A 16,562-nucleotide genomic window follows, 5' to 3' on the forward strand; every position below is an offset into this window, starting at 1 on the left:
TGAGGAAACAGAGAAAAAGGACTGTGGCATTTGCTTTTGCACAACTTACGCAATGCCCTGCGCCGCACCAGACGTAAACGCTCTCATTGGTAAAATCGATAAAAATATGATGGCTGCCTTATTGACCTCGTATAACGTTTACGCTGTTAGTTACAAAATGTTTCAAGTTTTTCCAGCCTCTGTTTTCAAAATACAGGAAACAGTATAGCACCCACTTCCTGTTCACAAACTCTCCTATTACAGCCAAGCAACACAGTAACATAACCTTGGTTGATATTTGATCAGCACTGCCTAGATTTACAGTTTGATCTGAGTTTGCTGGAGAAAGAGAGCGGGGCAGGTTACACTGTGATTGTGTTAGCGGCAGTTATACAAAAAGGAAGTACATTCTGAAGTTCAAGCAACAGCCCCAGAGTAGGGAGATCTTGACGCTGGTAAGATGTGGGCAAGTTTAACAAAGTTCATTTACATACATTCCATACTACCCACATTGTTTTGGTATGTTCACACCGAATACGATGCGAGCATTTCACACATCGAGATGACATGCAAAGACGCAAATAGACACAAATTGTGCTGGGAAACACAAGTGACACATAGACATGAAATCTGCGCTGAAATTTTTCAACCTAGGCAAGAAATTTGTGTGACAGTGCTTCACAGAAGAGTAGAGACCTAGTTGGGATTCTCTTGATGTTACCGGGATGGAGGACAAACATTGTGGCTGTCTGTGTGCATTAACAGCTCTACCACTCAACGTCAGTTCAGCACAGAGACAGATCAAAAAAGGAGAGGCCTCTGAGATGAGTGAGCAAAGCCATAGGACTACCTGGTTAGTTCTGAAAATACATACTTGTGATGGTGTAAGCTATTTCGTTGAGTGATTCTTACCAAAACTCTCTGAGTGTTTTTAAGTTGTTTTTATTGTGGAAAGGAGTGAAATGGTAATGCACTGCTTTCACAGTATGAAAAATAATTAAGAGTGTTGCTGCCATGGTTCATGCTGGTTCAGTGCACAGAGCCTCTGTGTTTTCCGTTTTCACATCGCTTTAATTCAGCTATTGGTTTTATTGACTGCAAACCTAGTTGGCCTTAGCTGCCCTCCCCACTAAAGCTCAGTTCAGACCAAAGATTCGCAACAAGACGAAAACATTAAGAACAGACAGAAGTTGCGGAGGTGTGAACTGGCTGTCTGAGCTCGACTCAAGCCGGCTGATGGTGTCACCTGCAACTCAGGTCAAATTGCTGGTTTTAGAACATCAAGCACGTCACCTGTTTGTATAGCCAATCAATTTGTAGTGAAGTCAGCTGGTCAAGTCAAAATGACTGCAGATGGCATGTTAGCTTGCTGCAGCAGGTGCTCTGTCCCCGCTGAGCACTCTGGTTCCGTCCTCATGGTGTGCCCCATAAATGTATAGATGAATTATAGACATATGCCCCCTCACACACACACATTCTAATTGACTGATTAATTGGTGATGGTTATTTATATTACTGTGGCGTATTTATTATGAATACAGCCCATCTGATGCTGGTTTTGTATTGTTTGTTTTTCGCTGTTTCATCACTACTACAGATGCAGCTGTAGCCAGTATCTCACTATCACTATCCTCATTCATATCTTAAGAAGCTACAAATTATATTCAGCCACAAAATAAGCCTGAAAAGCTGCAAATCAGAACGGAAGTACAGAGAGTTGTTGCATAGAGATGATACACCGTCTTGTCTAGTTGCATTGGTGTGAACCAGCAGGGTTTTAGAACATTGCAGAACTGTGCATTGCAGGTAGTCACATGTGTCATCTTGTCTCATTGCAAATCTTTGGTTTGATGGGCTTTAGCTTACCACCCCTTTAAGCAAAAATGCCACAAGTTCCAGCTTCTCCAGAGTGAAATTTTTGTAGGTTTCTTTAGTCTTTTACATTAATCAACTAAATATACGCAGGGTTTTAGACCACTGGTCGAGCAAAGCAGTACTTTTGAGTACATGGGTCAGTGTGAGGGGCGTTTTTGTCCCTTTTCTGAAATATTTTTGACTTACGATTAATCAATTCATCAAGAAAATAATTGTCAGAATAAAATGATAATGATAAATGAAAATAATGAAAATAACTGTTGTAATACAGAGTAGTATGATGGCAGTTGTCATCAAATCAAAGAAACTCCTTCCAAAGTGTTTTGTTGCAGATAATTTCTGTCATTTTAAGGATTGTTGTGTAACCTAAAGAATTGAGACTTTGGAGATTTAAGGGTGATTGTACCTACAACCCAGATAAACTGGAGGTTTTGTATTGTACATCTCCTATTAGAATACCTTAAAGAAATGTATGTTTCAGATCAGATCTATTGAAGCTGCAGTGTAAAAACCAGCTCTCTATAGGATCAGCCGTACCACAGCTCGATCTTGATTGACTGACAACACCAGCTGTCTGATTGTCTGAGCAGTGCTGTTTTTATTAGATTTCTACACATCACCGCTAAGTATTTGTTGACTGTGCCTCAGGTAAAATATGTGATATTGTACCTAAAGTGCGACCCACAGGCAAAGCAGCATCTTCTTATTGATTTACCTTGACTCCGCATCACCTGGAGGTCCTTCCACACGGAGCGAAAGACCGAGCAGGCCACAGGATTCATCGACGGGGATCTGATCGAGAGCTTCCTGGATCTCGGTCGAGCCAAGATGCAGGAGGTCGTCAGTACTCTACAGGTACGAGCTCTTGTTCATCCACTGCCACTGCTTATACACTGTATTTTGAAGCAGTCGAAATGTGAGCCTCTCTTTTTCTGTGCTTTTTTTTTTATCCCACATTTAAATAAAAAAAAAAAACGGGACTTTTTCCAATATTGTGAGCGCAGTGAATTAATTTGAGGGGCATTAAGCACTAAGCTTACTCAACAGCTCTCTCATTGCCAGCACAGCTTGTGGTGACCTGTTAATAGACCCAAGTACGAGCACAAGTTTAAAAACATGGAGGCATAATCTTGTCTTTAGAGCCTGAACCTCTGCTCTAATAACAAGCTTATCTGGTGAGGAAGCAAACTGAAACTGTTGTCATTTGTGTATTTGGCTTGAAGCTGTGTTGAACTTTGAGAGACCCTCGAAGACAGTTTTATTAGTTGCTCCTGTGCTGTGTGAGAGCAAACTGGGAATAATTTTCATGGCAGGAACAGGTGGCAAGATTACATTTGGCAGATAAACAAATAAACATATTCTGCTTTGTGTCTCTCTTTACTCTCATGGTGTTAAAAACAAATCACACTTTTAGCTCATAAACAAAGAATATTCCCTGTTTGCCTCTTCAAGACCAGATGATAAAGATAGTCCGTAGTATTTAGATAAGGTTTTTTTTGCCAGGAAATTTCTGTTGAAAGCCAAAGTTCTACTTCAGATGGAAGATTAGCTTTGGAATAAAATGTGTTGCAGCATCAGTTGCTCACTTGCACCCTTGTACGGCTGAAAATAGGCACCTTTTAAGATGAATAATTGTAGACTTGATCTGGAAATTCGATACCTTTAAGGTGTCAACCGAAATAGCCCAGTACCAAGTTGATCAAAACTTCTTTGGACAAACAATACCTGCATTTGATCCTTTTTGTACCTAGATGAAGAAAAAATTGACTATTTGTCAGGTTGCTTGCAGCCAATCAACACAAGTGGTCTTCGATTTTGTGCAACATGTGATCAGCCGACCACCACAGCAGCTACAGTTCGTACAGTCGATGATGTGGTGAAGTCAAGTGCGTGTATTTGATGGAATTGGCAGTTAAGCGTGCCAAGATGCCATCAAAGCATTTGAAAGCATGGCTGTACTACACGCCTGTGACATCTGGTCACTTTGAGCTTTCTGGTATTGGTGCTGGTATCGTAATATTTTTCTGATTGTTTTCAAAATCCTGTCGTCTGACTAATACCTTTGTTATTTTTTATTTGCATAAGAAATGGCTTTAACTGTTAATGGATTATCAAAGTAACTGCTAATTATAATTAATTCTGTCAACAGACTGGTAAGTTAATTCTTTAATCTTTGCAGCTTCCCTGAGAAAAGCCAATAACAACCAGATGATAGTCCGGTTTTTCTCTCTCTTTTGAGTTCAGCATCACACTGACTGAATATTCCCACAGTGCTGTTTACATTGCTAATGAAAATTATCATTCCATTAATTCTCCTGTTTAAATGCAGCCGTGCATACTGCGATTAATGGGACCTAACACAGTGGTTCCTAGCTGGTGGGTCCACTTTGAATGGACCACAAGTGACTTGCTAATGTATCAGCTTTGTAAAAAACACACTTTATTTTGAATTACAGCAAATATCGGGCACAGAGCTTCTATTTTTAAGTGCCATTTCCTGCTGTAGAGCAAGTGAATAATGAACAGCTACTTAACAGAGACAGCAAACTAGCTTGACGACATGGCCAAATGAAAGTATGACGCTGAATATGTTAAACTATGTGGACCTTGAACTGATTACTAAGTAGAAATCTGGACACCCTGGCTGAACCAGTTGGGAACTCCTGCCCTAACATGTTGTTTATCATTTCAAAATATAAAAACATGGAACGGCTGTTGCTCGTGCCATTTTGCTTCTCTGCATCAAAACAGGATTTTCTCAAAGTTTTCCTGCTGTGGCAACTTGTTCGACTTGTTCTTCCATTCCGTCAGCTACCTACTTTGAAAGGTTGGCGTTGCGCCATTGGCACATATCCCAAAACCTGTTGATATCCAAGTCTTTCATAATGTTTGAAATTAGGTGCGTTTCTTCATCTTCTTACCAGAAATGTCGGCTTTTCTTTTGGGCATGCATCTCTACAGCAGTCTTTCAACCTGTTGGCTAGAGGGTTTGTGCACAACGTATCCATGACAGTGTACAGAGCCGACTGTCAACAGTCAGGAGGCCGTGTTTCGCAGACTGTGCTGAAAACCCCAAATGAGACGCATATTCATGATGCACTGTACACATGTCAAAATAATACAAGCGTATCCAAAATGTTTTTACTGGAAAATGCTACATTCAGAAAACTAACTCGGAATATCCAAACAGAATATGCTGTTTACATGACCTGTGTCAAATTCATAATAGTAGTGGAATATTAATAATATTAATGTGCATGTAAACATAGTCAGAAGAAAACTGATACAAAAGTACACTGATAAAATAAATTAAGCAAACAGTGGTCAGTCCATGCAACATAAGAGATTCCCAGGAGCTCATGAATTCATCTTATCTCAAAACAACTGAAGCAAAAATGCCAAAAAAAAAGGATTTTGAAATTGAAAACTGAGGAACGTGCCTCTCTCTCTCTGTACATGTACCTGTTTATCTTCATCTCATGTGTGACGCAAGTGAGTGGTGGGGTTCGTCTGTGCCGTGGAGGCTCACTGTTTAGTTGTCCTTCAATTCCAGATCGATGACGGCAGCGGCATGAAGCGTGAAGCCACAGTGGACGAGGTCATTAAGATTGTGGAAGAGCTGACGAGGATCCACTAACCCCAGCCGCCATCCGGACCCCCGCTGAGTTATTGGAGGGTCCTTATAAGGAGCGATGAGCAAAACGGCGAGCAAGGGAATGGTTTGGGCTTTGCAGAATTGTAAATAGTTATAAATAAACAATGCGTGCATGTTCGTCCTTCAGACTTCAATGATATGTCAACCGTTGAGGCAGTTGTCAGTTAGACAAGAGTCTCTGGGCGAAGTGCGTAGCATCCTGTTTGGACAACAAAAAGACCAAAGTAAAGACATTGGTCAGAGTGTGTTTGAGTGTGTGTGCGCGCATGTGTGATTGCGTCCGTGTGGAATAATGTGTGACTATAAATAGGAAAAACCAGAGATTTTCCTCACCAAAAACGTTCTCTGGGATATTTGTGACCGTTAACAGGCAGGCGAAAGCAGTTAGCAGATCCTTGACACTGTTCAGTTTAAATCTGACTGATTCACACTTTTCAAGTTTAATACTGAAGTCTGGAGTTACCACGCTGTATGAAAAATAAAATGAGGAAGATGATAGATTTATAGCTATTTTGTCTTTGTGATGTTTTCTTTGTTTATTCTAATAAACTTTGCTTTAGTACTGTTAACTCCTCTGTCTCAGTTTGTCTCTATTCTGACATTTAATACTCTTAAAATCAGGTTCCTCCTCTGTTTTTACAAATAATCAGCAATTATTTTCAATAATTAAATGCTATTTTTAGCCATGCTGTTGCCTTAGGGCTCATTTATGCCCACTGTGGTTTCATTTTGTCCATATTTGTGCATGTGTGACAAAGACATTCATATAATGGCAGAGCAGAACAGATTGGTAATATATAATATTGTGTGCTTATAAAGTGAAAGTATTGAAAGGTATTCTCCTTCCACATGTCGGGATGCATATAATGCTCGCACAGGTGCAATGCCATGTACACCACTGCCTGCGTTTAAAGGTGCAATATCGTGTCTTCCTCCACTGTCACGTCATATGTTGTTGTTTGAAACTAGTCAGTTGGTCGGTCCACGACTGTGGTCCAGACTGAATATCTCAACGACTACTAATGGATTGCCATGAAATTTCGATGCCACAGATATTCAGGGTCCCTGTTCAGGATGGACTCAGTGCCATTATCACCACTCTGCATATCGGTCCATTCCCTTATTGATTACTGATTCCAGTTTTCTGTGAGGAAAAAGAGTAGGCCCTCAAAGGTTTGTAGTATCAGCACAACTGTTTTGTCATCATTTAAAAGGGGTTAAATGAGAAAATAATTGTACAGCACTTGCTGTTATTTAGATTTTCTTAGCCAAATAAAAAAAATGCTGTTCCTGCCTGCCTGGTGCTAATGTTATTATAACACACTTATGATATAGGTTTATATGCAGTGGCAAGAAAAAGTACGTGAATCCTTTGGAATCAGTTGCTTTTTCTGCATTTATTGGTCTTAAAATGTAATCTGATCTTTAAGTCAGACGTATAGACAAACATAATGTGCATGAGCTAATAACACACATACAATTTTAATTTTTCATGTCTTTATTATTGATATTTATCAGGCAGCACGGTGGTACAGTGTTAAGCATTGTTGCCTCACAGCAAGAGGGTTCCTGGTTTGAACCTGGGGTGGGGAAGCTCTCCTGTGCAGAGTCTGTATGTTCTCCCCGTGTCAGCGTGGGTTTTCTCCAGGTACTCCAGCTTCCTCCCACAGTGGTTGAACCTCCTTTGGCAGCAGTAACCTCAAGGTAGCACTTCCGATAGCTGCAGATCAGACCTGCACAAAGTTCTTGAGGACCATTCCTCTTCACACAGCTGCTTCAGCTCTGCCATATCTTTAAGATGCCTGGTGTGAATGGCTTCAGGTCATTTCATATCCTATCTATTGGGTTAATGTCCGGGCTCTCCAAAAGGTGTTTTTTCTTTTTTTCAGCCGTTCTGCAGCAGCTTTACTTCAGTGTCAAGGGTCATTGTCCTGCTGCATCATCCAACTTCAGCTTGAGCTTCAGCTGGCGGACAGCCACCCTGACATTATCCTGTCTTGATAAACTTGGAATTAATTTCCCCCTCAATGACAACAAGCTGTCCGGGCCCTGAGCCAGCAAAGCAGCCCCAAAATCATGATGCTCCCTCCACTGTACTTCAGAGCTTTTTTAAGCCATACATAGTGCTCCATGTTCTTCACAAACAATTCGATCTTGGTTTTAATAGTCCACAAAACATTTCCCAGTAGTGTTGTGAAGTGTGAGGGTGCTTTTTGGCAAACTTAAGGCATGAGCAACTTTTTATTTTTGGAGAGCAGTGGCTTTCTTCATGGTGTCCCGTCATGGACACCCTGCCTGTTCAGTGTTCTGTGTTAGGTTGACTCATAAACAGAGATGTTAGCCAGTTCTAATGATTCCTTCAAGTCTTAAGCTGTTATTCAAGGGTTCTTTACCTCACTGAGGAGTCTGCCTTGTGCCTTTGGAGTCATCTTGGCTGGGCGCCCACGTCCAGGGAGACTAGCCACAGTGCCAAATCGTCTCCATTTACAGACAGTTTGTCTAAATGTGGACTGATGAACATGCAAATTTGTAACCCTATCCAGCTTTATGCAAATTAACGCCTCTTGATCGTAGGTCTTCTGAGATCTCCTTTTACGAGGCGTCGTTCACATCAGCAGAGGCTTCCTGTAAATAGCAAACTGAAAATGTTTGAATGGTTTTTATGAGTCAAAGTCGCTCCGACCCACTCCTCCAGAGTCGTTTCATTGATTGGACTCAGGGTTTGCTAACTGCTGACTCCAATTAGCTTTTGCTGAAGTCATTAATCTAGGGGTTCACTCCTTCTTTTTGCAAAGGTACAGCAGTGTAGACTTCATGTCACTGCTTTGCAATGCACAACCATTCGAAACGATTCCTATCCCCAGTCCCTCGAGGACAGAGACTAATGACTGTGGTGATCCCTTGACTTTTCCTCCAGCACCACTGCGAGGTTGACATTTGTGGTTTTTAATTAGATGTCTCCACAATTATTGGATTTTATTGCTGTAAAATTTGGTGCAGACATTCAGGGTCCCCAGAGGATGAATTGTGATTATCCTCTGATCTTTCATCTGGCACCATCATGTGTTTGTTTTGTCACTATACTTTTATTTATGATAAAATACCTGCAAGATGTGAGACATTCCCATCCGCCTATTAAATCAGCATTGCAATGTGAATATTTGCTTCAGCTAAATATCTTTGGGTATTTAAAGCAAGCAATCATCTTTGGAAACTGTGATTGGCATTTTTAATGTACAGTGACATCTTTTGATAGTGAAAATAATTACTTGCAGCCCAAGTTTGATGTAAACTGCTCCTGGTATTTGAGGTATGTTGACCATGGGCAAAGCAGTCATTTCTAGCTCTTTCCTTAGAAAGAGCTAAATGTAAAGTCTCTTTATTCAGACTCAACTGTTTGTATGTAGACTGCAGATTTTAATCATTTTCCACATTTATCAGGGTTCCCATCGGTCCTTGAAAGTGTTATTTTGAGGCTTTTTGTTTGTTTGTACAAGAATAGATATTGAAGTTGATGCATTTTCACTTAAAGGTCCAGTGTGTAGGATTTAGCAGGATATATTGGCAGAAATTAAATATAGTAAGTATGTTTTCTTTAGTGTATAATCATCTGAAAATACCTCAGAATGAGCCATATACACCGATCAGCCAAAACATTAAAACCACTGACGGGTGAAGTGCATAACTTTGATTATTTTGTTCCAATGCATTGTTCTGCTGGGAAACTTTTGGTTCTGGCATTCATGTGGATACCACCTGACATGTTCCACCCACTCAAACAACGATGCAGACCAAGTACCCCCCCTCATGGCAACAGTACTCCCCAATGGCAGTGGCCCCCCAGCAGGATAATGCACCATGCCACACTGCAAAAACTGTTTAGAAATGACCTGTGGAGCGTGACAAAACGCTCAAGTTGTCGACTCGGCTTCTAAATTTCCCAGGTCCCAATCTGCTCAAGGATTCTTGTGATGTGCCGGTACCCCAGATGTACCCCTAATCCAAGGATTAGGCTCTTGGTCTGACCTGTCGAGGCATGGACACAGGATCTCTGGGAGTGTCCTGCGGTGTCTGGCACCAGTGCGTTGGCGGCAGATCCATTTAGTGCAGTGGGTTGTGAGGTGGGTTAATGGCACGTGCCACAGATGCTCATTCAGATTGGGATCTGGGGAATTTGGAGGCCAGGTTGACACTTTGAGGTCTTTGTCACATTCCTTGAGCCATTCCTGAGCCATGTTTGCAGTGTGGCATGGTGCGTTATCCTGCTGGGGGGCCACTGCCATTGGGGAGTACTATTGCCATGAGGGGGGGTACTTGGTCTGCAACAGTGTTTGAGTGGGTGGAACATGTCAGGTGGCATCCACATGAATGCCAGAACCAAAGCTTTCCCAGCAGAACAATGCACTGGAACAATATGATCAATGTTATTCACTTCACCTGTCAGTGGTTTTAATGTTTTGTCATTCAGTGTACATTGGGAGCGGGTTCCCATCCAGCGAGTCCTCCGTGTTGCACCACAATGTTTCTATGGTAGTCCAGATGGAAAAAATCAAACAGTGGCTCTACATAGGGCCATTTGTGTTTTCATGTTAGCTATCATAGTTAGCAGCCCCTCCATGACGAGACAAACAGCATTAGAAAATGGCAGATTTTTAATGTTGAATGAATCTGCTTTTATGTCTGGAGCTTCCCGTGTACAACAGGCTTGAGATGCGCCCTTGATTCGGGGGAGCTTCTTGCAACCGCATTGCTGACGTCGACCCCAGCAGAATTCGAATAGAGCGTTTTTTATTAGTGCTCAAAGACACTTTAGATTAGTTAAAAATGATCAGAAAATAGAATACAGTAAAATACACACAGCATCATTCACACATTAAAAGGTTATTTTGATGAGGGTTATGAACAGGGAGAGGTCAGTGCAGTCTCGAATGTGTTTTGAGGGAGAGTCCCAGAGGGAGGTGCGGCTATGCAGAAGGTTCTGTCACCCCAGGTCCAGTGCTTGGTCCTGAGTGGTGAAGTCAGGAGGTTGGCATTAGAAGAGCAGAGGCTATGGGGAGGTGTGTGGCGGTGAGGTAGGAGGGGGGCTGGTTATGGAGGGCTTTGTAAGTGAGGAGAAGGACTTTCAATCGGACGCCTTGTTGGACAGGGAGTCAGTGGAGGTTCTGGAAGACGGGTGATGTGGTCTCGGGAGTGGGAGTGGGTGAGCAGAAGTGCAGGTCTGGATGTACTGGAGTTTATTCAGGACTACCATAAAGATTCTGTTACAGTAGTCAATTCTGGATGTGATGAAGGCATGGATGAGAGTTTCAGCGGCAGAGGGGGAGAGTGATGGGTGGAGACGAGCTGCGTTTTTTAGGTGGAAGAAGGGAAGAAGGCAGTGCTGGTGATTTGATTGACATGTTTTTCACCTGGTTTGTTTGTTTGGAGAGAAAAAGACCTCTGAATAATTTGGCTCCCAGTAAAAACTTAGGTGAGGGTACACACATTACCAGGTGCTGGGCTAGCAGCCTGTCTGTGACAAGCCGAACACTGTCAGAGAAACACTGATTGTTTTAACGTGAAACTACTTTATTCAGCATTTTTACCAGTTTTAATCATCTGGCCAGTTTGTTTTGGAGATGAGAAGACGTGTGTGGATAATTTGGCTCCCAGTAAAAACCTCTTGAACAATGAATACTTAAGAAATTCTAACTGGGAGTTCAGGCTTGGCACATGAGACAAGTTTCAGATGCTTGTAATCTGACTGTGATCTTCACAGCTAGATGCCACTAAATCCAACATGTTGCTTCTTTATCGTTCTTTTCTTCCTGTCACTGTCACATTAGTAAGTAGGCCGTGTTCCACTGTCTGCATGTGTCTCCTGCAATTGCATCACTGTTTCACTCGCCACCTGCCACCGCCTACACAGCACAACTGAGAAGTGTTCACGTCTTTTTAGTTGTCTGTCTGAGCTTCTGTAAAGCCTGCTCGCTCTCATGAAAATTCTCAGTGTTGTAAGAGTAATTAACCTTGATCTGTGTCTCAGTGCAGTGTTGAGCCCTTGAATTTGAGAGAATGAGGCCTGGAAAGTCTTTAAAAAAAGCCCTTGATTTGGATGCTGAAGAAGGTGTGGGAACCCTGATTTGTATAGAGTTGTTAATGCTCCTGAATAAGAGGCCGTCGGCAGTTGCTGTCGTTGACCTCGTTTATCAAATTAAACATGATCTTGGGTCTGGTTTACAGTTAATGCAGCCTTGCTACTTGCAGCCCACACAGCCATTATAAATATTAGGCATCAGTAGATCAGTTTGTGTGGATATTAAACACGTCTCCCTCTCCTCTCTCGGCCAGACCTGCAAAAAGCGTTAGGTTTTACTTTGCGTTGTTTCCTCAAGCACCTCATTATTTCTGTTGTGTGCATATTTATTTTCATCTGCAGTTAACACTGTGGAAATGGAAGATGCCAGCTCTTTCAGTTGAAGATATCACAGGTCTTACAGACTGAAATGCTGGCAGTGTGACAGTGCAAACCAGCCTCAGTGAGAAGTCTCTGCATGGTTGCATTTTTTAACTGAGGTTTTTGAAACAAACTGGTCAGAGACTGGCAGTGGACGTCCTCTGCCAGTTCTCCGGAGCTATTTTTGTCCTCCTGTCACCATCCTGAGGCACACAGGCCTTTGTGCTGCTCTGGTGTTTCTTTACCTGTTTCCCCTAGTCACACTAGATTGTTTGCACCCTCAGTCCATCCTTTTATTTACACCCATTCTCTCAATTTAAATATATTAAACAGGCATATATGGAACAGGCGCCGTCATTCTGTTCTGCAAATATTACACTGAGAAAAGGTAAAAGGAATAAACAGCTTCTCTTAAATTTCTCATTTCTTTTAACTTTCTGTTAAGAGAAAATATAGGTGAATCACCTCCAGGTGCACCAAATGTTCTTAACCATCCAGATCTGCTCTTACCCAGGTGTGCTCAGTGTGGAATCCCACTTGATCATAAGATTAGCATAGGTAACACCTTCTAAACACTACATAAGGGTGGGTGTTGTGTTGTGTGCAAAGACTCTGACACATGAGCCAGAGAATTAGAGAGATGCCTCCAAGAGGAAGACAAAACTCAGACAAAGTAAATTTGATTTTCCAGTGTTTTTACTGGTGTTACAGGGAAATAAAAAACCCAGCAATGACAAAACAATTGCTGTGTCAGATTTAATAATCCAATCATTATAATTACTCTAATCATAATCTACACTCAACAGCTGCTTTATTAGGTACACCTGTTCAACTGCTCGTCCACGCAAATAGCTAATCAGCCATCATCATGTGGCAGCAACTCAATTCATTTAGGCATGTAGACATGGTCAAGACGACCTGCTGAAGTTCAAACCGACCATCAGAATGAGGAAGAAAGATGATTTAAGTGACTTTGAATGTGGCATGGTTGTTGGTGCCAGACGGGCTGGTCTGAGTATTTACTGGGTTTTTCACACACAACCATCTCTAGGGTTTACAGAGGATGGTCCCAAATTGAGAAAATATCCAGTGAGCCAAAATGCCTTGTTGATACCAGAGGTCAGAGGAGAATGGCCAGGCTGGTTCAAGATGATAGAAAGGCAACAGTAACTCAAATAACCACTGGTTACAACCAAGGTCTGCAGAAGACCATCTCTGAAGCAACAACACGTCCAACCTTGAAGCAGATGGGCTACAGCAGCAGAAGACCACACCAGGTGCCACCCCTGTCAGCTAACAACAGGAAACTGAGGCTACAATTCACACAGGCTCACCAAAACTGGACAATAGAAGATTGGAAAAACGTTGCCTGGTCTGATGAGTCTGGATTTCTGCTGCAACATTCAGATGGTAGGGTCAGAATTTGGTGTAAACAACATGACAGCATGGATCCATCCTGCCTTGTATCAACGGTTCAGGCTGCTGCTGGTGGTGTAATGGTGTGGGGGAGATTTTCTTAGTACCAACTGAGCATGGTTTAAACACCACAGCCTACCTGAGTATTGTTGCTGACCGTGTCCATCCCTTTATGACCACAGTGTACCCATCTTCTGATGGCTACTTCCAGCAGGATAACGCACCATGTCACAAAGCTCAAATCATCTCAAACTGGTTTCTTGAACATGACAATGAGTTCACTGTATTCCAATGGCCTCCACAGTCACCAGATCTCAGTCCAATAGAGCACATTTGGGATGTGGTGGAACTGGAGATTCATATCATGGACGTGCAGCCGACAAATCTGCAGCAACTGTGTAATGCTATCATGTCAGTATGGACCAAAATCTCTGAGGAATGTTTCCAGCACCTTGTTGAATCTGTGACACCAAGAATTAAGACAGTTCTGAAGGCAACCCAGTACTAGCAAGGTGTACCTAATAAAGTGGCTGGTGAGTGTAATTTTGATGATATGATATTCATGTGTTTTTTTTCATGTTTCTTAGATTTAAAGTTATGTTTCTTTGGTTGGACATGAATTTGTGGACTGTGAAAATTAGATATTTTTTCTTATCTTGGTGAGAGTGCTCTCTACCACTCAGAAAATTTTCTCATACCTAAAATAAGATAATGTGACTTTGACTGACAGAATAAATGAATGTATGAATGAATTAAACACTAAAGTCATCCTCTATTCATTTTTTGATTTGGACATATTCTGTTATTGAAAGTCAAAGGGAAAACATGCTGCTGTGATTTTCTCATTTTAAGGATTTATGTGAACTAAATGCAGTAAATCTGTTGTGTTTATTCACACTCTGCAGTGATGCTCCAACAAGGACACGCATTTATCCTCAACACAGAAAGACGAACACTCATGTTCGCAGGCAATGAGAGATTTGATTCAGATTTAAAATAGGTTTTAGATTCCTGGAGTCTTGATCTATTATTTTGCTCAAATCAACAATCATAAGGCCATTTCACACTTTCTTTGCAGGGCACAAAGGACGTCGGCACACAGTTCGGCTTCAAATAAATAGTTCATTTTCTATTTTCTCTTTTCAAGGCAGTGTTTTGATCTACAATATCTGCCCTGCAGTCAAGTAGTTTTTTGTCAGGCACCTGAATATTTGTGCCTTAATGTGGGCACATGAGGCCACGCTTCATTTCACAAAAAAAACAACAGGCCAGGGTTAACCCAGAATTTATATTTAAACCCCATATACTGCTGCTGGTTCCTACTCTGGTGCTCTTACAGATATTAAGCTACTAAAACCTTGGCTTCAAATGTAAAATATTACTCTAACATTAAATATTCATGACTCAAAAAGCAGAAATCGAAGTTAAAGGTCAGGAAATAAACACCCCCATGTATTATTTTTAGTGTTTTGAGTCTTAAACCCAAAAACTCAGCAAATCTGCTTCATTAGCGCTGTGTTGGGGTAGTTTGATCAAATTTAGGTTAAGGATTCAAGGACGCTTTAAAGGTGCACTAGATCAGAGAATGTTGTGAAAGGTTTTCTGATGTAACTACTAAGAATAAGTGAGACTGGTGGAGCTAGATAAGTAGTAGATAGTTCGAATCTTTTGAAGTGGGGCTGTATGAAGTATATACCTATAGTCAGTGTATTAGATATCAGTCGGCAAGCCCACACTTTGGAGAAGCAGGCTGGAGTCCAACACGGAAGCTAATAAATGTACTGCTGTCGCCGGGTTCAGCAACAAAATGTATTTTAGCCACCTTAAAAAATCTATATCAGTTTAAGTGTACACAATATTTATAATATGTTCACTGCTTTACTTTACCATCAGACTCATTTCTGATGGGGTACTTAAACTGTTATATCGCTCTCTTCGAAGCCGGACTCCACTGAGAAAAACAGTGAACACAGGAGCTACTGGTCTACCTCTGCCTCGAAAGCCTGGTCTCACTCCGAAATCGTCGAAATCCGGTGCTTGGGTAGTGACTTGCAGCATCAGAAACCAGATGTCCTTTAATATCGGCAGGATACATGTTCTGTTACCATTATAATTTAATGGTGCCCAGCGACGTCAGGGGGAAATGCGGCGGGACATGGAGGAAAGTTAAGGTGACAAAAGGCAGAATGAGGTGGGCAAGAGAGGTGGTGGATGAGTCCAACAAACACTGACTTTCACCCGAAAGAGCGGTGTTTGCGTCCCGTAAGATTCTAACCATGTGCTTTTGTTACCTAAACCCAACCACATGCTTTTGTTGCCTAAACCCAACCAGGTGCTTTTGTTGCATAAACCTAACCAGGTGTTTTTGTTGCCTAAACCTAACCAGGTGCTTTTGTTGCCTAAACCTAACCAGGTGTTTTTGTTGCCTAAACCTAACCAGGTGCTTTTGTTGCCTAAACCTAACCAGGTGCTTTTGTTGCCAAAACCTAACCAGGTGTTTTTGTTGCCTAAACCTAACCAGGTGCTTTTGTTGCCTAAACCCAACCAGGTGCTTTTGTTGCCTAAACCTACCATGTGCTTTTGTTGCCTAAACCTAACCAGGTGCTTTTGTTGCCTAAATCTAACCATGTGCTTTTGTTGCCTAAACCTACCATGTGCTTTTGTTGCCTAAACCTAACCAGGTGCTTTTGTTGCCTAAACCCAACCAGGTGCTTTTGTTGCCTAAACCTACCATGTGCTTTTGTTGCCTAAACCTAACCAGGTGCTTTTGTTGCCTAAACCTACCATGTGCTTTTGTTGCCTAAACCTAACCAGGTGCTTTTGTTGCCTAAATCTAACCATGTGCTTTTGTTGCCTAAACCTACCATGTGCTTTTGTTGCCTAAACCTAACCAGGTGCTTTTGTTGCCTAAATCTAACCATGTGCTTTTGTTGCCTAAACCTAACCAGGTGCTTTTGTTGCCTAAACCTACCATGTGCTTTTGTTGCCTAAACCTAACCAGGTGCTTTTGTTGCCTAAATCTAACCATGTGCTTTTGTTGCCTAAACCTAACCAGGTGCTTTTGTTGCCTAAATCTAACCATGTGCTTTTGTTGCCTAAACCTACCATGTGCTTTTGTTGCCTAAACCCAACCAGGTGCTTTTGTTGCCTAAACCTAACCACGTGTTTTTGTTGCCTAAACCTAACCACGTGTTTTTGTTG

General features: G+C 41.8%; 1 protein-coding gene across 1 annotated transcript in view; it reads left to right on the forward strand.

Annotated features, from left to right (window-relative positions):
• Positions 1 to 6,078, forward strand: part of ddb1 (damage-specific DNA binding protein 1) — a 79,700-nt gene extending 73,622 nt beyond the window's left edge. Inside the window, exons 26-27 of the mRNA XM_033626371.2 lie at positions 2,586 to 2,709; positions 5,408 to 6,078. Coding sequence (XP_033482262.1) covers positions 2,586 to 2,709; positions 5,408 to 5,491 — 208 coding nt within the window. The 3' untranslated portion in view covers positions 5,492 to 6,078. The remainder of the gene's footprint in view (positions 1 to 2,585; positions 2,710 to 5,407) is intronic.
• The last annotated feature ends 10,484 nt before the right edge of the window (positions 6,079 to 16,562 follow it).

This window comes from Epinephelus lanceolatus, chromosome 2 (assembly GCF_041903045.1).
Source record: "Epinephelus lanceolatus isolate andai-2023 chromosome 2, ASM4190304v1, whole genome shotgun sequence".
In the NCBI taxonomy this organism is placed as follows: domain Eukaryota; kingdom Metazoa; phylum Chordata; class Actinopteri; order Perciformes; family Serranidae; genus Epinephelus; species Epinephelus lanceolatus.